Source organism: Mandrillus leucophaeus, unplaced genomic scaffold (assembly GCF_000951045.1).
Source record: "Mandrillus leucophaeus isolate KB7577 unplaced genomic scaffold, Mleu.le_1.0 Scaffold524, whole genome shotgun sequence".
NCBI classification, from domain to species: Eukaryota; Metazoa; Chordata; class Mammalia; order Primates; family Cercopithecidae; genus Mandrillus; species Mandrillus leucophaeus.
The window spans coordinates 1,277,760-1,301,907 of NW_012105631.1; the positions used below are offsets into that span (position 1 = coordinate 1,277,760).

The following is a 24,148-nucleotide window of genomic DNA, read 5'->3' on the forward strand; positions in this document are numbered from 1 at the left end:
TCATTTACACAGGAAGGATACCTTGAATTTTGAATTCCAGTCAACAAGTAATCACCATCTGATTTTAATAAGATAAACTATTAATAATTCCAAGAAAATTAAGAACCGATCTATATGAAATAAAATTTCATTGATGTTCCCATGCTGATTTTTAACAACATAACATATAAATGTGTCTTGTTCATTTAGGACAGTTAGCATTTGGAAGACAAATTCCAGATGCATATATGACCACAGCTGCTTATTTCATGTTTTAATATAGATTGACTTTATTCAAAGGACCTGAGGTAAGGATCTTATGGATCAGAGAAGTAGTGTTTTTCCCTGCACTAAAAAGCAATATGTTCATCACTTCCAAAAGCATTCAGTAGAACAATTGGCATGGATGTCATGACTTTGCGATTGGTTTTCAGTAGAGATGTCAAAATAATTCATTTTTGTTAATATGTGACATTAATTCTAGCACTTTAGAGTCTGTGATTAGCCAATGGAATGACTATCTAGAGAGGAAAAACCAGCTGGAGCAGTGGATGGAATCAGTGGATCAAAAAGTAGAACATCCCTTACAACCACAGCCAGGTCTGAAAGAGAAGTTTGCCCTGCTTGACCGCCTCCAGTCCATCCTGTCTGAGGCAGAGGATCACACGAGAGCCCTTCACCGTCTAATTGCGAAGTCCAGGGAGCTCTACGAGAAGACAGAGGATGAGTCTTTCAAGGACACAGCTCAAGAGGAGCTGAAAACACAGTTTAATGACATAATGACTGTTGCCAAGGTTAGTGCTTTATATTGAAAGTAGATGCTTTATAATACATTAATATAATATATTGATTTATATTAATAATATAATGACTGTTGCCAAGTTCAGGTAAAGAAGAAACTGTGGATTAAATTATTGGAGAATTGGCTGCTCTAACACTATTTATACATTCAGTAAATGGGTATGACATAAAGATCATTTCTTACTATGAATGCCTATTCATTTTACTCTTTCTACAATCTTGGGATTATTCTTTATTCCTTATTTTTTTCTTTCTCCACTATTTTAGTTAATCTATCTACTTTGCACATCAAATGTCACTGTTAAAGTTGTTTTTGTTTTGCTACACTTATGTTTGTTATATTAAATGCAAGTCTATTTACCTTCAAGATTCAATCACGTATGAAATACTGTGTTCATCTCTCCTCTTAGTAAAAATGGTTTCTATTTTCCAAAGTATAAACTCCTTTATAGAATATCAAAAATATATTTCCAATTCTCTATATGAATCTTTCATTTCCTTCGTGATTATTCTTTGGCATATTTGTAAATATTATAGAAATTAGGAGAGAGAATTGTTGTTTGCTGCTTTTTCTTTTCTTTGGTTTGCCTTGTTGGGAACTAACTCTTGTCTTCTTGACACTACAATTATTAACAGATGTGCATGTTTATCTTCATTTTCATCTTGGTAATGATTAAGAGCTATAACTCAAGTCAAAAAGACGGAAGTTTGAATTCTGGCTTTGACACTTTTGAATGTGTGACTTTGCCCACTATTACATGTTACCTAACCTCTCTAAGCTTGAGCATCTTTTCCTATAAAATGATGATAATAATAGTATCTTCCTCCCAGGACTGTTATGAAGATTAAATGAGCAAATGCATTTAAAGTGCTGAACAGAATGCTGGACACCAAGCTGACAAAAAATTGCTTTAATAAGAATAGTTATGACAATAATTATTAAGAGGATTGTTAGTGAGGGATGTTAGCCAACATACAGTAAGCATATATTTCCATACTAAGGTAGAAAATAGTAAACTTACAGGAAAATAGTTGCTTTTCCAAAGCCTGGACATTTAGTTAAATTTGATAGTTTCTTTTTAAGATATTAAACTCAGAGCAAATTCAAGAACAAGAATGAAATTTTCTGAGATTTATTAAGAGACCTCTATCAGGCCTGTTGCCTTATCTGATTTCACGTTCTCAAAAGGACCACTGTTAAGGTAGTCTTTTCTTTGTTTACTAGGAAAAAATGAGGAAAGTGGAAGAGATTGTGAAAGATCATCTAATGTATTTAGATGCGGTCCACGAGTTCACAGACTGGCTCCATTCAGCAAAGGAAGAACTTCACCGGTGGTCAGATATGTCTGGAGATTCATCAGCCACCCAGAAAAAGTTGTCAAAAATTAAGGTCAGAAAATGAACAGATGCTATATCTACATTGCTTCATTACTTCTTGAGTACAACACCCTTTTGATAAAGATTTTGTGGATGAGATTCTGTTATTTAAAATGTTTCCTTCCTGTTTTCTATTTGATGCCTCACTGATTCTAAACATAAACAAGTCATGAGAAGAATTCAAAAGACTTTACACTTGTGAACACAATGTAACATTGTCTTTACATTTCTGTATGCAAATGTGCTTATTGCTGTAATAGGACTGGCTAGGAAATGGCTAATTTGGTGGGCTGACAAAACCAGATACTATTGTTTAGCACCATGGAAGAAAAGTTTATGTAGTAACTTAGTTAAATGTATTCTAACAATAACCTCAGAATGTCATTCTGGATGTTTTATTCTGCTTTCCTAGAAGACATCCAACAACATAATAGAAGGGAGTACTTCAAAGGACCTTAAAATCATCATCTCGTTTACTCCACAGAAGGACAATTTCTAAAACAGAAATTTACCTTTTTTGGGGAGTTGCAGACTCTGGTACATTTTAGTAAATTTCTAGTTGCTTAAATATTAAATTGTAATCGTTTCCCCCCATGGAAAATGGATTTTTACATTAAAATGAAGCAGGAATGAAATCCTCAGTGGTTTACTTTTAGAGAAGGAAATGTTGGGAATAAGTAGTGTAATCGTGGTCAGGAATTTAAAACTCAGATTGTGTTTTGATTCCAAGATCAGAATATGAAAGTCATAATTTTTTTTTTTTTTTTTTTTTTTTTTGAGACGGAGCCTTGCTCTGTCGCCCAGGCTGGCGTGCAGTGGCGTGATCTCCGCTCACTGTAAGCTACGCCTCCCGGGGTCACGCCATTCTCCTGCTTCAGACTCCCTAGAAGCTGGGACTACAGGCGCCCGCCACCACACCCGGCTAATTCTTTTGTATTTTCAATAGAGATGGGGTTTCACCATGTTCGCCAGGATGGTCTCGATCTCCTGACCTCGTGATCCACCAGCCTCGGCCTCCCAAAGTGCTGGGATTACAGGCGTGAGCCACCGCGCCCGGCCAAAAGTCATAAAATTTATAGCTGATGGTTACAGTTGTAACTACACTTTGCAGATCTACATTTTTTTTTTTTTAATGGAGTCTTGCTCTGTGGCCTAGGCTGGAGTGCAGTGGCGCAATCTCGGCTCACTGCAACCTCCGCCTCCTGGGTTCAAGCGATTCTCCCTGCTTCAGCCTCCTGAATAGCTACAATTACAGGTGCCCACCACCATGTACTGCTAACTTTTGTATTTTTTTTAGTAGAGACGGGTTTTCGCCATGTTGGACAGGCTGGTCTCAAACTCCTGACCTCAGGTGATCCGCTTGCCTTGGCCTCCCAAAGTGCTGGAATTACAGGCATGAACCACAGTGCCCGGTGCCTGAAGATCTACTTCTAAGTGCTTTAAAAGTATTATCTTATTTAAATCTTATAACTATGTATGTTTTAACTGAACTAATAACATAAAACCACTTTTTAAGTCCTTTTTTTCTGTTTGATTCTGTAAAATTCTTCTTTGATGCGTTTCTTAGTAATATTCTAATTTATTCATCCATCCTTCCATCTATCCATGTAACCATCTATCCATTTATTCAGCCAGGACCATGCATTCCCTAAGGAACTTGCAGTCTAGTGAGGAACAGTGATCCACAAACTCGTCTTTATAAAGTAATACAAAAAATGTAATGAGAGCTTACTGTACTATTAGAGTTCAGGCTCTGGAATCAGAGAAACCCAATGCGGCATCCTTCTTCTATTGGCCTTCTAGCTGTGTCTTTCAGCAAGTTACCTGATATCCTCAAGCCTCTGCCTTTCAATTGGTTAAAAAATACATGCATAAAAATAGTACCTGTCTGATAAAGTTGTTTTGGCAACCAAATTAGATCATGCACATAAAACCTGTAGCATCATGCCTGGCACATAGAGCACACCCAGGAAGAAAATCCAGTGGATTTGGTAAATGAGTGATTAATTGGCTGTAGCATGACAAGGTGGGAAGAGTCAAGCGTGATGGTCAAGTCTTTACCTAGAATCTGCAGGACTATTACCACCTGAGGAAAATAATTGCATGCAGAGGAGGCCAGTGATAGAGGCGAAGACGTGAGGAGTTGCTTATTGATGATCAGATCCAATTTGAACTTCGAGGTAGTAGTAATGTCTTGGGGGCAGTTGCATATTCAAGCCTGAATTTCAGGTTAGGAAGATGGATTGAAGGCACAGAGGTGAAAGTGAATCGCATCTAATTTGTTGTTAAAGTCACTAAAATGGATAAAACCAAGACCTATGTATACAGCAAATAGAACATTGGGCACAGGACCAAAAGCTAGGTACTACCAATACTTAAGGAGCCTTAGGAGAAAATGATTTGAAAGGTAGAGAGAAAAAGGAGGGGAGAAATCAGAAGAGGAAGAGTAGGAGGGTGAGATGCCACTGAAGCTCTGAGTAGAGAAGGTGGACACCATCACAGGCACAGCAGGGCTGCCATTAGGAGGAAGACTGAAGAATCTCAACTAGGTTTGACAGTGAGGCTATTGGGCAACCAGTCTGAGAAACATTTGCACAGCAAGGGAAGGTGAGAAACCAGGTTACATGGATTTAGGAGTAAATGGCAGCTGAGGAAGAGGAGATAACAGAAATGGACTAAGGTTTCGAAAAGTTAATAAGAGAAAGTAAGATAATTCTTTTACAAAGGCTGCTTCCTGGGTTGACAAATATTCTTATTTGGAAAAGCCTTTATAAAGTGCTTCCATAAAGACAGGGAATATAGGAGAAGGAATTGACGGAAAGAAATTGGGATGGAGAAAGTGAAGACTATCAGAAACTGCCTCTCAGAAGTTCAGGTCCAGCCTGAATGTAGGTTACTGTGTGGGTGATTTTAAAAACCTTGGAGGAAATACATAAAGCACCTCCTCTGTCCTTCAGCACCATACCTATCACATCCACAGGAATAATCACTGAGAAAAGGCAACGCTAAAGGAAACGGTGTGTGGGTATGAGGGCGTGAATGCACATATGTGTGTATGTGCATATCATACATTTAAAAATGTAAATATAAGATAAGAAAATATATGCAAAAGCCATTTCAAAACTCTTGACAATGATGATGTCCTGATTCAAATTCTGAATGACTAGATTTCTCATTGCAAATATTGAAGTGTTCCATTTTCATGCTAAGGAAAATTGGGATAACGCATAAGAGAATATTTTGGGAAACTTCAAATTGGAAATTGGTCACAAAGGCAAAATAGTTACAAGTATTAAAGTCTATTAGTTAGACATAGCACTGGTTAAAAAGTTATATATTTTTTTCTTCATCAGGTAACTACTATACACTCTAATAAACAGGGATGGTTCTAATAAACTAATAAATAACTACTATACACTCTAATAAACCTGCTGCTAAGAAAAGGTTGAATATGCATATCATGCTGTGTGTAAGGATTTTCATGTCATTGTAATTTAGACTCCTGCACAACTGAATACTGAATACTTTCAAATGATCTATATTAAAATATGGCTCTATTGTATATAATTGTGAACAGATATATTTATTTCAGGTTAATTTAATGAGACTCAAACTATATTATGTAGACTAGTTAAGGCATACTTTATGCTTGACATAATTTATTAAGCATGCTTCCTACTTAACATTCCAATGTTTTTTTACTTGCTAATTGGTCACTGATTTTCTTCTTGAACATTTTTGTGCCTAATTATCTTTTATTTCTATTTAATCAGGTAGTAAAGTCATAATTTTGTAACAATATTAACAAAATCCTGCCTTTAGCAATAGATATGTCAATATATAAACATCGGACGATTATTTCACCAAGAAAAGTGGTAGTAAGAGAATCTATTCTCAGAGAGAAATGCCATGATTATATCAATTTACAATGCGATTTAATTTTATCTTGTCCTTTAGAGTATTTGTGTGCTTTAAGACCAAGCTAAATTGTTAACTTGGCTGTAGCTAAACCGTTAAATTTCTAATGACTTTTTTAAGGTTAAAAAAATAGTAATAAACGAACTCATTCTAGAGGTTACTTTAAACTTTTGAGTAAGTCCGTCTGTGAATGAATTATTCATTTTATATGCTACAAAAATGTTTACTTAGTATTCAAATATTTGGAATTGAGTCAGGCTCCTTCTTTTGCTGCAACGGGTCTGCTTGATTCCTAGTAGAATGGAAGTGTGATTTAAGCCACCACCCTGTGGAAGAAGATGAATTGAGGATAGAGACCATGAGCAGAACACAGTTCTGCCACAATCTTTATTAATTCAGCATCCACTTTGAAGGAAATATGGGTTGGATCATTTACAAGAGCAATCCACCACAGGCAAACACTTGAGTCACTATCTAAACATTTTCACATATGCAAATAATGCCTGATTTCAGGGTGTCTCTTTAGTCTGTTTCCGGATATTGAGGATTCTTGGGATTTTTTTTTTTTTTTTGCCATAAGCCTTAGGTGTTCATGATGACAACTCCCGCTATTATAATTTAAGAGCGGGCAGATGAATTGATTCTGGGTGCTTGTGGCACACTTCTTAAAACTTCCTAGCAGGACAGGGTCCCCCTGTGTACACAGTTGAAAACTTGCAGTCCAAGTGACTCACAGGCTCTTTGGTTACCATGGTGATATTCCATTACAGGAGCTGATAGATTCCAGAGAGATTGGGGCAAGCCGCCTCAGCAGAGTGGAGTCGCTGGCTCCTGAAGTGAAACAGAACACAACTGCCAGTGGGTGTGAGCTCATGCACACGGAGATGCAGGCCCTGCGTGCCGACTGGAAGCAGTGGGAAGACAGTGTATTCCAAACGCAGAGCTGTTTGGAGAACCTGGTCAGCCAGATGGCCCTTTCGGAGCAGGAATTCTCAGGCCAAGCGGCTCAACTGGAGCAGGCCCTGCAAGAGTTCAGTGCCCTTCTGAAAACCTGGGCTCAGCAGTTAACCCTCCTGGAAGGCAAGAACACGGATGAGGAGATAGTGGAATGCTGGCACAAAGGACAAGTAAGTTGGCTTCCTGTTTTCTATTGGTGGTTATGCTTAAAAAAATGTTTTGACTTTCATCATTCCTAAAAAGAAAAAAAATCTTGCTAACGAAAAACATGCAACATGCACACTTGGAAGAAGCATTTATCTTGTTAAATAAGCAAAGTCTGACTTGTTTCCTTTTCTCACATATCAAACTTTTGTAAAAATAAAGATTTGGGTTATTATGTGCGGTAGGAAACATTCGTTGTTAGTGGAGACATTTTACTTTCATTCCTATGGTGTAACAGTTAGTAATACTGTATTCAGCCATTCAGTCTGAAAAATGGCCTGTGGGCAGGGGCATAAATAGACAGAGAGTCATAGCTGTTTTCTTGCCAGTTAACTATTTCATACAACTAAATGATTGAATTTATAGCCTTAAAGGACTCATTTGGTAATCTCCTAAAACATAATGAATAGTTTTTGCTCCGATTAGCTCTCCTCTGTGTGATTTTGACATCTGTTCTTGAATTAGCCCGTTAACAGAACTCTACGTCACACTCCCTGGTCACCTTCCCGGGACTTTTTTTTTTTTTTTTTAAGAGCTAATGGCAGCTTCTTTAGAGTGTGAGAAAGGGAAGCCTACGAGGGAGACTGAAGAATGAGCAAAAGCTTAACCTCCTCATCCTTTCTTTCACTGTTAAACGGTATCTTTGAAAGCCTTTTCAATACTTCCAGTTTTATAATGCCCTGATTCATGGATGTCCTTAAAAGGAAGTTTAGTAAACTTCTCTGCTCCTATTTATATTACAATCATTTCAAAATAGCTCCTGCCAGTAAGAAAGTCATGTAGTATTTCCAGCAGTGTCTGGTTTTAAATCAAGTATTTGAAACCAATGCAGCATGCCGTAAAATAAAGCCTTCTACCTCTTTATTCTACTTTATTTATAATGTTTCTAGGTTTGGGGGTTTGCTTTTGTTATTCTGTTGCATTTCCCGTCTTTTGGATTTATGTGCCAGAATAAACCATAGAAATCAGTTCTGTCACACAGGGACAAAGTTGATCATTGCTCTATGTGGTATAATACGAAAAAATCAGTTACACTGTTTTGATTCCTTTTTCTTTCCCTTTCTTTGCATCCCAGTAATATGAGTGAAATTTTTTTAAAAAGGGAAGATTTGGTTGTGCCTAGATTACATTACTATTCTGTTATCATTATTTTTTACATTGATATTATTAGTGAAAGTAATAGTTGAGGCCTATAAAAATACACATGAGAATGCAGTAGCAAATATGGGTTTTCAGTTATATTAAACAATTCAAAAATGACAGCCCCTGTGTATGTCTGCTTCCAGATTTGACCCCAGGGTCAGTGCTTTCGATGAAAATACTACATTGCTTCTCAGTGTTCATATTTTCTTTTATTTCTAATAATGGCATTTTATCTAAAAGTGGAGATATTTCTATCACAATGAATATGTAAGAAAATGTTTACAAAATAGTAGATATGCTAGGGTTCTTAGAGCATCGTTTTGCTTTTAGGGAGGACTTGTCTTTGATGATCACAGTAAGAATTACAAGTGTTTATTTTATGCAATTAGATGACAATACTCAAGAAATTCTTTAAAACATAAAAACAGATGACATATAAACTATAGAATATAATATTGCAAAAATAATTCTATTTACTGTGTTTGCAAAACTCGTTTATCTTAATATCCATTGGGACATTAGTGTTGGAAATAATTTTCTTAAGCCGTATAAGGTGAAAAAATGCATTCTAAGACTTAACAGAATCAGAAATATATATAGCTGATATTTATATAATGAAAGACTCTACTGACATACTTTAATTTAGGGTGAAGTTATAGAAATGTTTTAAATGTAATGTTTTGGTCAAAAACTTTTCACTTTTAATGTCATCCCATTTTTAAGTAACTGACTTGAATCTCTAGTATTTTTATGTTTTTGTTGAATGCTAAGTTTCTTTAGTTCTTACAATGTTCTGTCTTAAGTAAAAGGTTCAATACGGTGTAAAATAGTTGGCCCTAGTTTAGTGTTTAGAATTTCAGAGAGAAATCGTTTAGTTGTTTATGAATTTTTGTAAATAAAGATGTCTTAGACTCCTCCAGCCTACATACCGAGTTAAATAAAGAATCGACAAACCAGCTGGGTGTGGTGGCTCATGCCTGTAATCCCAGCACTTTGGGAGGCCGAGGTGGGCAGATCACGAGGTCAGGAGATCGAGACCATCCTGGCTAACACAGTGAAACCCCATCTCTACCAAAAATGCAAAAAAAAAAAAAAAAAAAAAAAATTGGCCGAATGTGGTGGCGGGCGCCTGTAGTCCCAGCTACTCGGGAGGCTGAGGCAAGAGAATGGCGTGAACCCAGGAGGCAGAGCTTGCAGTGAGCCGAGATCGTGGCACTGCACTCCAGCCTGGGCAGCAGAGCAAGATTCCGTCTCAAAAAAAAAAAAAAGAAGAGAATTGACAAACCAAGAGAACGTCATTCCTGCTCTCATAATCATAGTCTAGGTGGGGAGATACACAAGTATGCGATGGGGATACTCCTTGTGATGAATGTCCTCAAGTTTCCTGTGTATCCTCAGCTGAGAAGCCCGAAGAGGTGGGAAGGAGGGTAGGGGGTACTTAAAGGAGTTGTTCTTTGAGCTGAGTCTTGAGGTATAATTAAAATGTGACCTGACAGGTGAGGTAAAGGAACAACATCAAGATGCAGGATCATTGAGGAGTCAGAAAACACAGGAGAGGAACCTAGAGAGGAGGAATCAGATTAGGAGGATGTAGTGCCACCCCAGAAAGAAATAATGAATATGTAAGTGGGTCTGTGAAAGTCAATGTGCAGAGGCAAAGAGGGGAGTGATGAAAGAAGCTGAGACACAGAATAAGCTAGCCTGGGGGTATCTCTTGCATGGAGCGAGAAGGAAAACAAAGGGAGAGGCCAGGATGATGCTTGATCTTCTGATTGACATCAGCGGGGGACAGTGGTGCCATTTACCAGGACGAGGAATGAAGCACAGGGCTGGTTTGTTGAGGGATGTGGTTTCTCTACAAATCTGGGCCATCTCTTGACAAATATCTCATACAATAATGGTCACAGCAACAGCTGTTTGGGTAGTTACTCATCTTTTTGCCCCTCCCCCTCAATTTATTTTGGTTTTCGCTTCAGTGCTACCGTTATCCACACAGTGTTTACATATTTGGGAGTCATTCTCCTGCTGATTTTATGAATTAGACACTTAGTGTGCTAGGAACTGTGCTAAGTATTTGACATTCATGATTTCATTTGCTCCTTGTGACAACCCTATGAGAGGAACACTCTGATTGCAGAGCACCTTGTGTAACTCAGCTGACCATGGCCTCGATTTCAGAGGTGTACTTTTCAAGTCCTAAGGCTTTATTTTGGATTGGGTGTACACAGTACTGCAGCTATTCACCTGTCTCCCTCATCTATTAAATAGTGAGTTCTTCAAGAACAAGAATATTACCTTTATTCGTGGGGAGACGAGGGATCCCAGAATCCAGCAAAATGCTTGGCACATAGTAGACATTTAGCAAATACTTGATGACTTTATGAACGAAACTATGAAATAAATGAATTACTATTTAAACCAGACTCATGGATTATGAGAAATTTTTAATGTAAAAGCTGTATATACTACATAAAATCCATTGAAACAGGATTCAATTTTGTATATATATACACACACACACACACACACATATATATATATATTTTTTTTCTTTGAGACGGAGTTTCATTCTGTCCCCCAGGCTGGAGTGCAATGGCACAATCTCGGTTCACTGCAACCTCCATCTCCCGGGTTCTAGTGGTTCTCCTGCCTCAGCCTCCCAAGTAGCTGGGATTACAGGCACCCACCACCACGTCTGGCTAATTTTTGTACTTTCAGTAGAGATGGGATTTACCATGTTGGTCAGGCTGGTCTTGAACTCCTGACCTCAGGTGATCCAACCACCTTGGCCTCCCAAAGTGCTGGAATTACAGGCATGAGCCACTATACCTGGCCCTCAATATACATATTTAATCCAAAATAAGTGTTGCTTTTCTTTAAAATGATTTCTTTTCACCTTTAAAAAATATACATATCTCCTGATGGCCTAGTCAGACTATTTGTAAACAATGTAGGCTATTTTCTCTTTTCTTTTTCTTGTCTTATTTTTAAGTCATTTGACCACTTAATCACTTAACTACTTTGCAATATTTGATACTAGAGTGTCTATCCACGGCAAGAGAAAAGGGACAAATGAGCCGGGTGCTATTATTTGTCAGAGAAATCCTGAAAAGAGGCCTCGTTTCTTCATTGAATCTGCTATGTTGGTTCCTCTGTCACTTATAATATGATTGATGCATGTATAGTATGAAGATATGGAGATCACCCAACGTAAGTGCTTGCTTCTCTGTCTCATTATTTCTGAACAGGAGATAGTGGATGCTTTGCAAAAAGCGGAACCTAGAACAGAGGATCTCAAGTCTCAGCTGAATGAACTTTGTCGATTTTCCAGAGACCTGAGTACCTACAGTGGAAAAGTTTCTGGCTTGATTAAAGAGTATAATTGGTGAGCATGAACCTTATTGGAGTTCAAGATATTTTTATACAAATTAGAAGCTAGAGGTTTATTTTAAGGTGTAATTTCAAAATAATATTAATTCAGCATTAAATATATTACTAAATGAGGTAAGTGCACATTCTAAGAACTGCTGATTCTATCAAACATGATTTTCATCAACTTTATCACTTTTTCCTGCTGTTAAATTTTTGCATCACCCTTTCAGTCTTTGTTTGCAAGCATCCAAGGGCTGCCAGAATAAAGAACAGATTTTACAGCAAAGATTTCGAAAAGCCTTCAGGGATTTTCAGCAGTGGTTGGTTAATGCAAAAATCACTACCGCCAAGTGCTTTGATATACCTCAAAATATTAGTGAAGTTTCAACTAGTCTTCAGAAAATACAGGTAAGGGTGTTATCAATTAATTCTAGAAGCGGGGTTGATGTGAATTAAAGTTACTTCCAAATCAAGGGTCCCCAACTCCTGGGCCGCAGACTGGCCTGTTAGGAACCAGACCGCACAGCAGGAGGTGAGCAGCAGGCCAATGAACATCACTGCCTGAGCTCCGCCTCCTGTCAGATCAGTGGCAGCATTAGGTTCTCATAGGAGCGTGAACCCCATTGTGAACTGTGCACACAAAGGAACTAGGCTATATGCTCCTTGTAAGAATCTAACCAATGCCTGATGATCTGAGGTAGAACAGTTTCATCCCGAAACCATCCCCCCGACCCACCCCGTCTGTGGAAAAATTGTCTTCCATGAAGCCACTCCCTGGTGCCAAAAAGGTGGGGGACCGCTTCTCTAGATCTTTTCAGAAGAGCATCGCATATAAAAGTTTTGCCTAAGAAATTCAAATTTCAAATAAATCCCCACTTAAAACAATTGATTCTGTATATGAAGAGGAACCAATTCATTTATATAAATGCACACTATTTTTACATATTAATAGTGATCTAGGAAATAATAAAACGTTTTTTCTATGTGATAAGCATTGTTCCTGAGCACGCTAAGTGGATTTTCTCATTTACTTTTCACAACAACCATTTCAGGTATGTAAATTTATTATTGCCAGTGTACAATAGGGTAAAAGCGTCAGTGAGGTCACAAAGCTGGTGTGTTGAGATAGCCAGAGCTGTGGGTCTATTTTATGTTTGTTCATTCGGGTTTATTTTGCTAGTCTTTTCTTTACCTAACTGTAACTTCATGGTGCCAATTCACATACCACCTTAATTCATTCAATAGCATTTTTGAGGCACAGTTGTTGAAATTGCCTTTTGTACTTGTATGTCCTCTCATTTCACGTAGCAGCAGTTCTGAGTGATTGGTTATGAAGTTTGAGTTTCTTTCAGATGGCGCAGGTATGTAGAACACTGTGTAAGCACTTGTTCTTGAAGTGTCTCTAGTAGGAGCAGGCTCTGAAACAGTATTGTTCATATCTAGTTCACCTTTTAAAATTCTTAGTTAATAACTTAATATAACAGGACAACTCTGCCTTTGAAAATTTGCTCCATTTAAAATTCTTCCCAGTCAGGTGCAGCGGCTCACACCTGTAATCCCAGGACTTTGGGAAGCTGGGGTGGGCGGATCACTTGAGATCAGGAGTTTGAGACCAGCCTGGCCAACATGGAGAAACCCTGTCTCTACTAATAAAATATGAAAAATAGCCAAGTATGGTGGTGGGCGCCCATAATCCTATCTACATGGGAGGCTGAGACAGGAGAATTGCCTAAACCCAGGAGACGGAGATTCCAATGAGCCAAGATCGCGCCACCACACTCCAGACTGAGCTATAGAGCGAGACTATCTTAAAAAATAGATAAATAAATAAATAAATTAAATAAATAGTAAAATTCTTCCTGTTTTGTTTCAGGCTTGGGGGTAGAACTGCGGAACCTCAATCACCTATTTTTCTGTGTTGGAGAAACACAATATTATTTTTCTTTTCTTTTCTTTTCTTTTTTGAGAAAAGTTTTCACTCTGTCACCCAGGCCGGAGTCCAGTGGCCCTATCTTGGTTCACTGCAACCTCTGCCTCCTGTGTTCAAGCAATCCTCCTGCCTCAGCCTCCTGAGGAGCTGGGATTACAGACATGCGTCAACACGCCCAGCTAACTTTTGTATTTTTGGTAGAGACAGGGTTTCAGCGTGTTGCTCAGGCTGGTCTCGAACTCCTGGGCTCAGCTGATCTGCCCGCCTCGGCCTCCCAAAGCGCTGGGATTACAAGCGTGAGCCACCGCACATGGCTAGTACTATTTTAGAGGACAGCCTTTGGCGTTTTCTCTGACCCTCCCACCACAGCATGCCTCCATGGACAGGGGTGGCCATCCGTTAAGACACACGTCCTGGCAGAGTTTCTTTAATCAAAATCTACAACAGAATATCTGTGCTTCTGTTTCTTGTCAGAATAAATAACTTTGAGCTTATGCTTTCAATTTCTTCTTTAGCACTTGAAAATATTATTGAGAATTAACTGTAGAATACAGAATCTACCCATTTTTTCTAGAAGACGACTATTCTTTGAGATCTAGCCACATGAAGGGAAAAGTACATATCGTAGCTACACTTTATTAAACTACACTTTGTCCTCATAAGGACAACCCTATGAAACTCTCTCTTGTTGTTTTTTTGTAAGCCACTACTAATAATGTAATCTGCTCCATTTAATAGCATTTATTTTAATAAGATTCCCCACGGAAATTCATCTCCTGTCTTTTCCTAGAGAGAATTGTGCTTCTGCTGAGTAGATGGTGTGTTTTTATCCTGTGGGCTCTGTGAGTCTTGTCCCTGGTTGTGTTTACTCTTTTACTTTGGCAGCTAGGATCCTCAGAGCCAAAATCATAATCCAGCTCCACCAACTATATGGAACTACAAAGCATTTGTTTTGTAAACGAGTCTTAGCCAGAGTTTATTCTATTTCACAACTCTTATTTTCCCTTGGTCTTCATTTCTTCTCCTGTTTATTTTTATCAAATTTTTAATATTTTATGAGATAGCTCACCACTTTTTTGAGACAAGTCAGAATTTAGTAGATAAAGTAGTTTGCAATTTGACTATTAAAGGATGACCTGGATCATTTAACATATACAATAAAAAGAGTTTATTTCCTTTTCTTTGACTTTATTAAGAAATAATAGAGGGCGGGCATGGTGGCTCATGCCTGTAATCCCAGCACTTCGGGACACTGAGGCAGGTGGATCAGGAGGTCAGGAGATCAAGACCATCCTGGCCAACATGGTGAAACCCCATCTCTACTAAAAATACAAAAAAATTATCTGGGTGCGGTAGCATGCACCTGTAGTCCCAGCTACTCAGGAGGCTGAGGCAGGAGAATTGCTTGAATCCAGAAGGCAGAGGCTGCAGTGAGCCGAGATCACACCACTGCACTCCAGCCTGGGTGACGGAGCGAAACTCTATCTCAAAAAAAAAAAAAAAAAAAAAAAAAAAAGAAGAAAAGAAAAGAAAAAGAAAGAAAGAAAAGAAAAGAAATAATAGAAACAACACAGAACATTTTTATTATGCCTAATTCTATATTTTCTTTTGTAGGAGTTTTTGTCAGAAAGTGAAAATGGTCAGCACAAGCTAAACGTGATGCTGTCCAAAGGGGAACTTCTGAGTACCCTGCTGACCAAAGAGAAAGCGAAAGGGATCCAGGCCAAAGTTTCAGGTGCAAAAGAAGATTGGAAAAATTTTCATTCAAATCTCCACCAAAAAGAATCTGCTTTGGAGGTATATATAGCCATCCACATGGAAATATTATGTGTTATTTGTTATTGCTGTTGTTAGTGAAACCACAGTTTCTGTATATCAAAGTCCCCTTGTCAATGATTTTGGTCACTCCGTCTCTGAACGTAAGAGGACAAAGGGCTAACAATAAGATATAGCCCAATGCTAGAAGTGGGAGCCTCCCTGATGAATTAAGTAGCTTCTTGCATGTTAGGGTCTCTTGTCACTGACCTGCCCTTGCAATCTCCCAGCAGGGACAGTCAGTTTTACATTTCAGCAGAACACTTAGCCTTTCATGTGAACTGCCTCAATTCTGGAAGGTGGTCTAGGAGAATAAACAGGAATATCTATATAAGCCACAAAATGTTACAGATGAGTGTGTATATTATAACTAATGCAAATGCCAGGTAGTAGGTTTTTAGGCATTAAGTATGCAGAAACAATGTTTATATAATTTTATTTTTTCCAGACACAATGGAAGATGAATCTATTATAACCATTAAATAGTTACTGCCGCAATATAATTATTTTTTTTCTTCTGAGATTATCTATTTTATGTATCGACTCTTCTTTCAGAGGAAAATTTAGAGACATAGAGGGTATCTTTTCCTTTTAAAACACTTTTTGGCAGAATAGATCCTTCATTTGCTTATGATCATTATTGATGAAGGTTGGGAAAAGATAATGATAGAGAAATAATATTCAGTAGGAGAAAATGTGTATTTCCTCAATTCTTTCCTGATCCAAGACCATTGATCTCTCTTTTGTAATGGTGACTGTTTTTTCATGGCCAGTACCCTCCATTTAACAGAGTGATAACCATTGTGCCTAGAAATGTTTCCTTAATCCTTCAGGAATTATTAATGCTATGTGGTCTGACCTGGGGGGCATCAGCTGTTGAGTGTAGCATATTTAGCATTGATTACAAGGTTATCTAGTTCAAGAGATGCCCAAGAGTGGGTGAGTGGGTCATGAATTGCCTGTTTTCTTAATCTGCTGTTCCCCTCAGAGTAGGTATCTGTCTATCTGTTTTGATTCTTTCCTTTCCTTTTTCCCTTCCTTTCTCTTCCTTTCCTTTCCTTTCCTTTCTTTTCCTTTCCTTTCCTTTCCCTTCCTTTCCTTTCCTTGCCTTGCCTTGCCTTTCCTGTCCTGTCCTGTCCTGTCCTGTCCTGTCCTTTCCCTTCCCTGCCTTCCCCTCCCCTCTCCTCCCCTTCACCTCATCTCCCCTTCCTGTCTCCTTATTCCTCCCTCTCCCCCTCCTCTCTCCTCCCATCCCCTTCGCTTCCCCTCTCATCTCCTTTCTTTTAAAACCTAAATTTCTGATCATGGTCCCCCATTTGCCCTGTTTTGTGGCATATTAGTTCATTCTCACAATGCTCTGAGGACATACCCAGGACTGGGTAATTTATAAAGGAGAGAGGTTTAATCGACTCACAATTCTGCAGGGTTGGGGAGGCCTCAGGAAACTTACAATCATGGCAGAAGGGGAAGCAAATGGTGGCAGGAAGTAGAAGTATGAGCAAAAGCAGGAAAAGCCCATTATAAAACCATCAGATCTTGTGAGAACTCACTATCATGAGAACAGCAGCATGGGGTTCACCACCCCATGATTCAATTACCTCCCATCGGTTCCCTCCCAAGACACATGGGGATTATGGGAACTGCAATTCAAGATGAGATTTGAGTGGGGACACAGCCAAACCGTATCAAGTGGCCCCATGAGACTCCAGTAGCAGGAAGATGGAAACACCTTGAATTTATGAATTTAATTATTCCACAAATATTTGTTGAGCATCTTCTGTTTGTGAAGGACTAGTCTAGGCTCTGGGGCTATAGCAGAGAATAAAACAGAACCAAGTCCCTGCCTTCATGCAACCTAAATTTTAGTAGAATACTCCAGAAGTTATTTTGATATTTTACATTTGTGAGATACTAACTTTTCAAAGGATTCTTACAGCTAACCCATCTCCCTCAGAGGTGAGTAAGGCAGATGTGATTTTCCCCATACTGTAGACATCCCAGACCAGATACAGGTGGAACCTTCAGCTATTCTCTCATAAGCGTCATTAGCTCTTGCCATTTAGATTTTTCAGCTAACCTTTATGTACTCCCTCTCGGACAAAACTACCTGAAGTACTGGTTGTTTTTATAGCCTTTAGTTGACTCACAGTGTAACATAAATAACAAATTCACATTCACATCCACCTACCACTTTATAAGTAAGACACAGTAGATGCAGACACCTTTGCTAAAGTTAAATAGTACCATATAAAACTTTATCAAACACATTTTACACCTAGGGTACTACATAGTAACTGTGAAAGTATTTATGATATTCTTATGTGATAAGCACATAACATTATTTAGTATTTCTTATCACTTTATAAATCAGAATAAATTATTTATTAACAACATAAGCATGTAAACTACATGGATATGCTACTTCTTGTACCCCCATTAATGAAAATCAACCAAATGTTGACTAACGTTTCTTTACATTCCTGTAAGGTACTATGGTGTGTCTCAGGAAGTATCAGACCCGGGCCCTCCCCTCATGGAGCTTGCAGTCTAGTTTTGGAGACAAGGCATATCTGCATCAGATGAAAATTCACAATCCAACCTTGTCTATGATGAAGTATATAGGCATGGTATAGACAACAAATGCTCTGAAAGTTGAGAAATGGGTGTGATCTCAGAAGTGGGCTGGAATGTTAGGGGGTAAAAATTCTATTTTCCAAAGGAGAACCCTAAAAAGTTCTTAAAGGATGTTCAAAAAATGTATTTGTGCCAAGGTAAAAGATGGAATGTTTCAGACTTTGGGGCAGACTTTGTTTTTTTGTGGATGTTTTTGAGACAGAGTCACCCTCTGTCGCCCAGGCTGGAGTAGAGTGGCACAATCTCAGCTCACTACAAGCTCCACGTCCTGGGTTCAAGCAATTCTCCTGCCTCGGCCTCCTGAGTAGCTGAGATTACAGGCACCTGCCAGCACAGCTGGCTAATTTTCTGTATTTTAGTAGAGACGGGGTCACATCATGTTGCCCAGGCTGGTCTTGAACTCCTGAGCTCAAGCTATCTGCCCACCTCGGCCACCCAAAGTGCTGGGATTACAGGCGTGAGCCACTGCGCGCCAGCCTGGGTGGATTTTGAATGCCAAGTGAAGGACCTTGGACTTGCTATTAAAATATTTTCTTGTCCTGGACACCGTCTAAAACCTTGCAGAATCTAAAGATCCAAATGAAAGACTTTGAAGTAAGCGCTGAGCCTATCCAGGACTGGCTGAGTAAAACTGAGAAGATGGTCCATGAAAGCAGCAATCGCCTTTATGATCTGCCGGCAAAGAGGAGGGAGCAGCAGAAGCTCCAGGTGATGAACCCGCCTCCCCAGATCCCCATCTGACCGTGTCTTTGTCCCGTCCTCTGTCGACTCTACAGATGCATGCTCAGCACCCTTGAGTTAGACTGTGCCACCGTGAGATGTAGTGTGTTCTTTCCCCATTGCTGGCGGATTTTATGTTTTCTGACTTTCCTTGGAAGTATGATTTGTCTCCTTCCATGATTTGTGCTCCACGGTGTGTAGATTGGAGCTAATAAAGCCTCCAGAGTACATGGACGGCCTGCCAGTGTTGATTTCCATGGTCTCCGGGCCAAAGCTTCGTTCGCGATGTGCTTTTCCCCAGCCTCTGAATAGTAACTTGCTTGTGCTTTTCAGTCTGTCCTTGAGGAAATACACTGCTACGAGCCTCAGCTCAACAGGCTGAAAGAGAAAGCTCAGCAGCTGTGGGAAGGACAAGCTGCCAGCAAGAGCTTTAGGCACAGAGTGTCGCAGCTATCTTCTCAGTATCTAGCGCTAAGCAATTTAACAAAGGTAACGCCTGGCACGTGCTGTGTGTGAGTGTGATACTGATGTCGCAAAACTGGAGTTGCAGCAGGTTCTGCGGGGTGTGCATTGCGTCCTGACCTGCCGACAGTGTGGGTCTCCAGGTCAGCAGTAAGGGGCGTGTGTGCTGTTTCCCTCGCCTTGCAATCTGAGTTCGTCACTGTTGTTGCATCAGCTTGATGTGGCTCTCTGAAAAGGCCGAAACAGGTTTCAAAAATTGAAAGGACTTCCAGTCTTCATTATTGCTTAAGATATTCCTTTTAATACTGAAATGATACGTTCCCCAGAGCTTCGATTTGGAAGATTCAAATCATAAACATAAAGCAAAGCTCAGAGCCTTTGTTCTAAAGAATCCCAGATTAAATTGCTTTAGAAAAACATGAATTCTAAACAGTTTAAATTTTATTAAAGTATATATAGCGGTATTTTTAAAAAAATCATCTGAATCTGGGCATTAATTATATAGTAGTCAAGGATGTGTTGATTGAGAGTTTCAGTTCAGATTCTAGAGCAGAGCTCAAAATTGGCAATGGTTCAGACAACTGATTAAATCTTTTTTCAAATAGCTTAGAAGAAGAAAAATGGAATCCTACTACAACTTCATTTAGAACATTCAGCCAGTATAACATAGACCCATTTTGAACTGTGTGGTGCAGGCCTATCTTGAGCTTTATGTGGCTTAAAACCTTTGTTTCCTAGATTTTGAAATTTCAGGTGTTAGAATATAGGGACCCCGGTATAATTTGATCTTTAATTTGGCCTCATCTGTTCTGTAAGTGTGGACTTACAGGGTCTGTTGATTTGGGTCTTCAATACACATCACTGAGGCAGTCACACTAGCTTAGGTCTGGAAGTAAATAGTCTATGTTTACACCCATGTTTATTCTATGAATGTTACTTTTGTTGTCTTTATAAAATCTGGCACATATCTAGGTTAAGATAAGGAATGAATCATCTTAGAATGAATGAAGAACATCTTTCGATTCCTTTGTATTTACTTAGATACCAAAAGTAATCGATATATGAATGTTTTGAGAGCTGTAGATTATTCTTGTAAAGTCTTCACTGTGTTAGATTGACCTATAATTAATATGCAAAACCACACGGACGGTCCCAAGTTTTAAAATTTAGAGGTATTACAAAAATCTCAGATTATTTTTTTTAGAACCCTGGCTACAATGTAGGTCATGTGGGTTGTAGTGTCAGATGAGCCCAATGTCATATGTGAAAGTTAGAATCTACTTTGACCAGTCTCCCAGACAAGGCATTAGGGAGAAATTTTACTGATTTAAAATAATCATGATAGTCATAAAGAATTGGAGAGGCATACAATTGTAACTTTTTCTTGCTTTTGAGCCAGTTTTTCTAACAGTTTTATGATTTAGAAAGATCTTTGACATATCTCATAGAATTAGGCCAGACTTGCCTCGTATCTGGCAGCGTATGAAGCCATGACTGATTGCCGTTGTTTCAAACAAACCGTTAGCTTTACAATTTGTCTCTGCGGGATGGACAGCTCGAAAAACGTTTCTGTCATTTCCAGGAGAAAGTGTCAAGGCTGGATAGAATCGTTGCAGAACACAATCAGTTCTCTCTCGGGATTAAAGAATTACAAGACTGGATGACAGATGCGATTCACATGCTGGATTCGTACTGCCACCCGACGTCCGACAAAAGTGTGCTGGACAGCAGGACGCTCAAGCTTGAGGTGTGCATCTTTAGATAGAAATATCTCCAACCTACAGAATTTGTTTGTTTTTCTCAAAATTTCCCGTCTCCATCCACCTGGAGTGATGATGTCGCATTCTCTCCTTGAGAAATCTCAGGTGCTTTGTGAGTGTAACCCTGTCTGCCTTGGGTGGACATGCCAGAGAATTCCTGAATCATCTGACCCCAGATGTTTTCCAAAAAATGATAAAGCCCAAATGTGATTACTTGTGTGATCACTTGTTAAGAGGCTAGTTTTAAATTAGATCACAGACATTATTATGGGAAAATATTTTGAGGAAACATTTTATAGGACAAAACATTTTCCATCTTTTTCAACTTTTGTCTTCCTGTATTTAGCCAATTCTCCTCCCGTCCCAAGATATAAGTTCAATTTTGCATTTGCGATGAAAAGAATGAATCTGCATTCATTTGTATACTGGGTGCCTTCTAGGAGACTGGCACTCCATCTTGACTCCAGGGAATCAAAGGTGAATAACGTAGTCTTTTTCCTCAAGGATTTTACTGTCAGAGGTTGGAGGTCGAAATACAGAAGACAATAACCACAGATGCAGATGTGCTTATGGTGTTATAGACACACACAGGAGTGAAACCTTGCAGGAGGGATGGGGTTGAAAGTTGGGACAGGTTTCTTAGGAAGTGTGATAGGTTGCTGGGCGCGGTGGCTCACGCCTGTAATCCCAGCACTTTGGGAGGCCGAGGAGGGTAGATCACGAGGTCAGGAGATCGAGACCATCCTGGCTGACACGGTGAAACCCTGTCTCTACTAAAAATACAAAAAATTAGCCAGGCGTCGTGGCAGGCTCCTGTAGTCCCAGATACTCGGGAGGCTGAGGCAGGAGAATGGCGTGAACCCAGGAGGTGGAGCTTGCAGTGAGCCTAGATCCTAGATCGCGCCACTGCACTCCGGCCTGGGCAACAGAGTGAGACTCCATGTCAAAAAAAAAAAAAAAGGAAGTGTGATAGGTAAACCGAGTTATGTGGGGATTTTTTTAAAAATAAAATTAAGACAGAATCTTGCCTTCTCTCCTAGGCTGGTCTTGAACTCCTGAACTTAAGCAATCCTCCTGCCTTGGCCTCCCAAAGTACTGGGATTACAGGTGTGAGCCACTGCACCCTGCCATAAACCAAGTTTTTGTTTTGTTTTTGGTTTTTATTTTGTTTTGTTTTGTTTTAGATGGAGTTTTGCTCTTGTTGCCCAGGCCGGAGTGCAATGGTGTGATCTCAGCTGACCAAAACCTCTGCCTCCTGGGTTCAAGCGATTCTCCCGCCTCAGCCTCCCGAGTAGCTGGGATTACAGGCGTGCACCACCACGCCCGGCTAATTTTGCATTTTTAGTAGAGACAGGGTTTCTCCATGTTGGTCAGTCTGGTCTCGAACTCCTGACCTCAGATGATCCGTCTGTCTCGGCCTCCCAGAGTGCTGGGATTACAGATGTGAGCCAGCCAAAACTGAGTTTTTAAGAATGATAGGGGAATTATTTTGGCAAAGATAACCTGGTGGAGACTTGGGAATGGTGGCAGAGAGTGGAAAAGTGTGAGGAAAAGCCAGAGGAAAGAACAGCTTAGTGTATGAGAAATTGCTACCAGTTGCTTATTGCCACAGCAGAAACTGGTGGCAATGGGTGGCTGAAGCTGAGGTTTTCGAAGTTGTCAAGAACCATGTTATAAAGAGAGATGAAGCTTTGTCTTTTAGGTGACATTATCAGTTTTATAACTTGGAATTAAAACTTCTTTCTGGCTGGGCCCAGTGGCTCACACTTATAATCCCAGCACTTTGGGAGGCTGAAGTGGGAGAATTGCTTGAGCCCAGAAGTTCAACAGCAGGCTGGGCATCATACTGAGACCTCATCTTTACAAAAAAAAAAAAAAATTTTAATTAGCTGGGCATGGTGGCATGTGCCTGTAGTCCCAGCTACCAGGGAGGCTGAGCTGGAAGGATCACTTGATCCCAGGGGTTCGAGGCTGCGGTAAACTATGATTACACCACTGCACTGAGGCCTGGGAGAGAAAGAAAGACTCTGTCTCTAAAAAAACAAAAGAAAAAACTTCCTTCTCACATAGAAAAAGAATAGTGCTTGCGGTGGCTCAAGCCTGTAATCCCAGCACTTTGGGAGGCCGAGACGGGCGGATCACGAGGTCAGGAGATCGAGACCATCCTGGCTAACACGGTGAAACCCCATCTCTACTAAAAAATACAAAAAACTAGCCGGGCAAGGTGGCGGGCGCCTGTAGTCCCAGGTACTCGGGAGGCTGAGGCAGGAGAATGGCGTGAACCCGGGAGGCAGAGCTTGCAGTGAGCTGAGATCTGGCCACTGCGCTCCAGCCTGGGTGACAGAGCGGGACTCCATCTCAAAAAAAAAAAAAAAAAAAAAATAGTGCTTATGAAGAACATGAAATGTATAATCAATTTCTATAGGCTTTTTTGTTGTAGAGACCATAACATTTATAAACTCTTCATCCTATAACCTTTGAGAAATCATGAATTCTACTGTACTATATTTTTCCCTTGTTAAAACCAGTAAAGTAAAACTTCATTGGAAGGAAGGGATTATTCAGAGAAGACTGGAGACCTTCAACACCAAGGCCACTTAGCAAAACCCCGCGGGTAACTGGTGACTGGCACTCACCAGCAAGCCACTTCCCCACCCTCCATCTCAGCCGACTGGGAGCTCCAGGGCTGGATACAATTGCATATTATTCTGTGATCTTTAGGAGCTCTGCAATATTTAAAGCCAGAAATGTTAAACATACAAATGACAAAGGACTTCTGTATTTGTTTTCACAGGCTCTATTATCAGTCAAACAGGAAAAAGAGATTCAGATGAAAATGATAGTAACCAGGGGAGAATCTGTCCTTCAGAATACCTCTCCAGAAGGCATTCCCACGATTCAACAGCAGCTGCAGAGTGTGAAGGATATGTGGGCATCCCTTTTGTCTGCAGGGATTCGTTGTAAAAGGTGAGGGAAACTACAGCCAAGCACTGGGGAAGCTACTACTAAAAAATCAATATAATACTACTGAACAGACCATTTCTGTGGCTCCCTCCCCTCCCCTCCCCTCCCCTCC

At 39.8% G+C, this 24,148-nt stretch overlaps 1 protein-coding gene across 1 annotated transcript in view; it reads left to right on the top strand.

Annotated features, from left to right (window-relative positions):
- Positions 1 to 24,148, top strand: part of SYNE1 (spectrin repeat containing, nuclear envelope 1) — a 570,706-nt gene that overhangs the window by 274,265 nt on the left and 272,293 nt on the right. The window contains exons 54-63 of the mRNA XM_011996807.1: positions 464 to 773; positions 2,006 to 2,170; positions 6,846 to 7,202; positions 11,628 to 11,764; positions 11,982 to 12,159; positions 15,296 to 15,478; positions 18,695 to 18,838; positions 19,184 to 19,339; positions 20,895 to 21,059; positions 23,867 to 24,039. Coding sequence (XP_011852197.1) covers positions 464 to 773; positions 2,006 to 2,170; positions 6,846 to 7,202; positions 11,628 to 11,764; positions 11,982 to 12,159; positions 15,296 to 15,478; positions 18,695 to 18,838; positions 19,184 to 19,339; positions 20,895 to 21,059; positions 23,867 to 24,039 — 1,968 coding nt within the window. The remainder of the gene's footprint in view (positions 1 to 463; positions 774 to 2,005; positions 2,171 to 6,845; positions 7,203 to 11,627; positions 11,765 to 11,981; positions 12,160 to 15,295; positions 15,479 to 18,694; positions 18,839 to 19,183; positions 19,340 to 20,894; positions 21,060 to 23,866; positions 24,040 to 24,148) is intronic.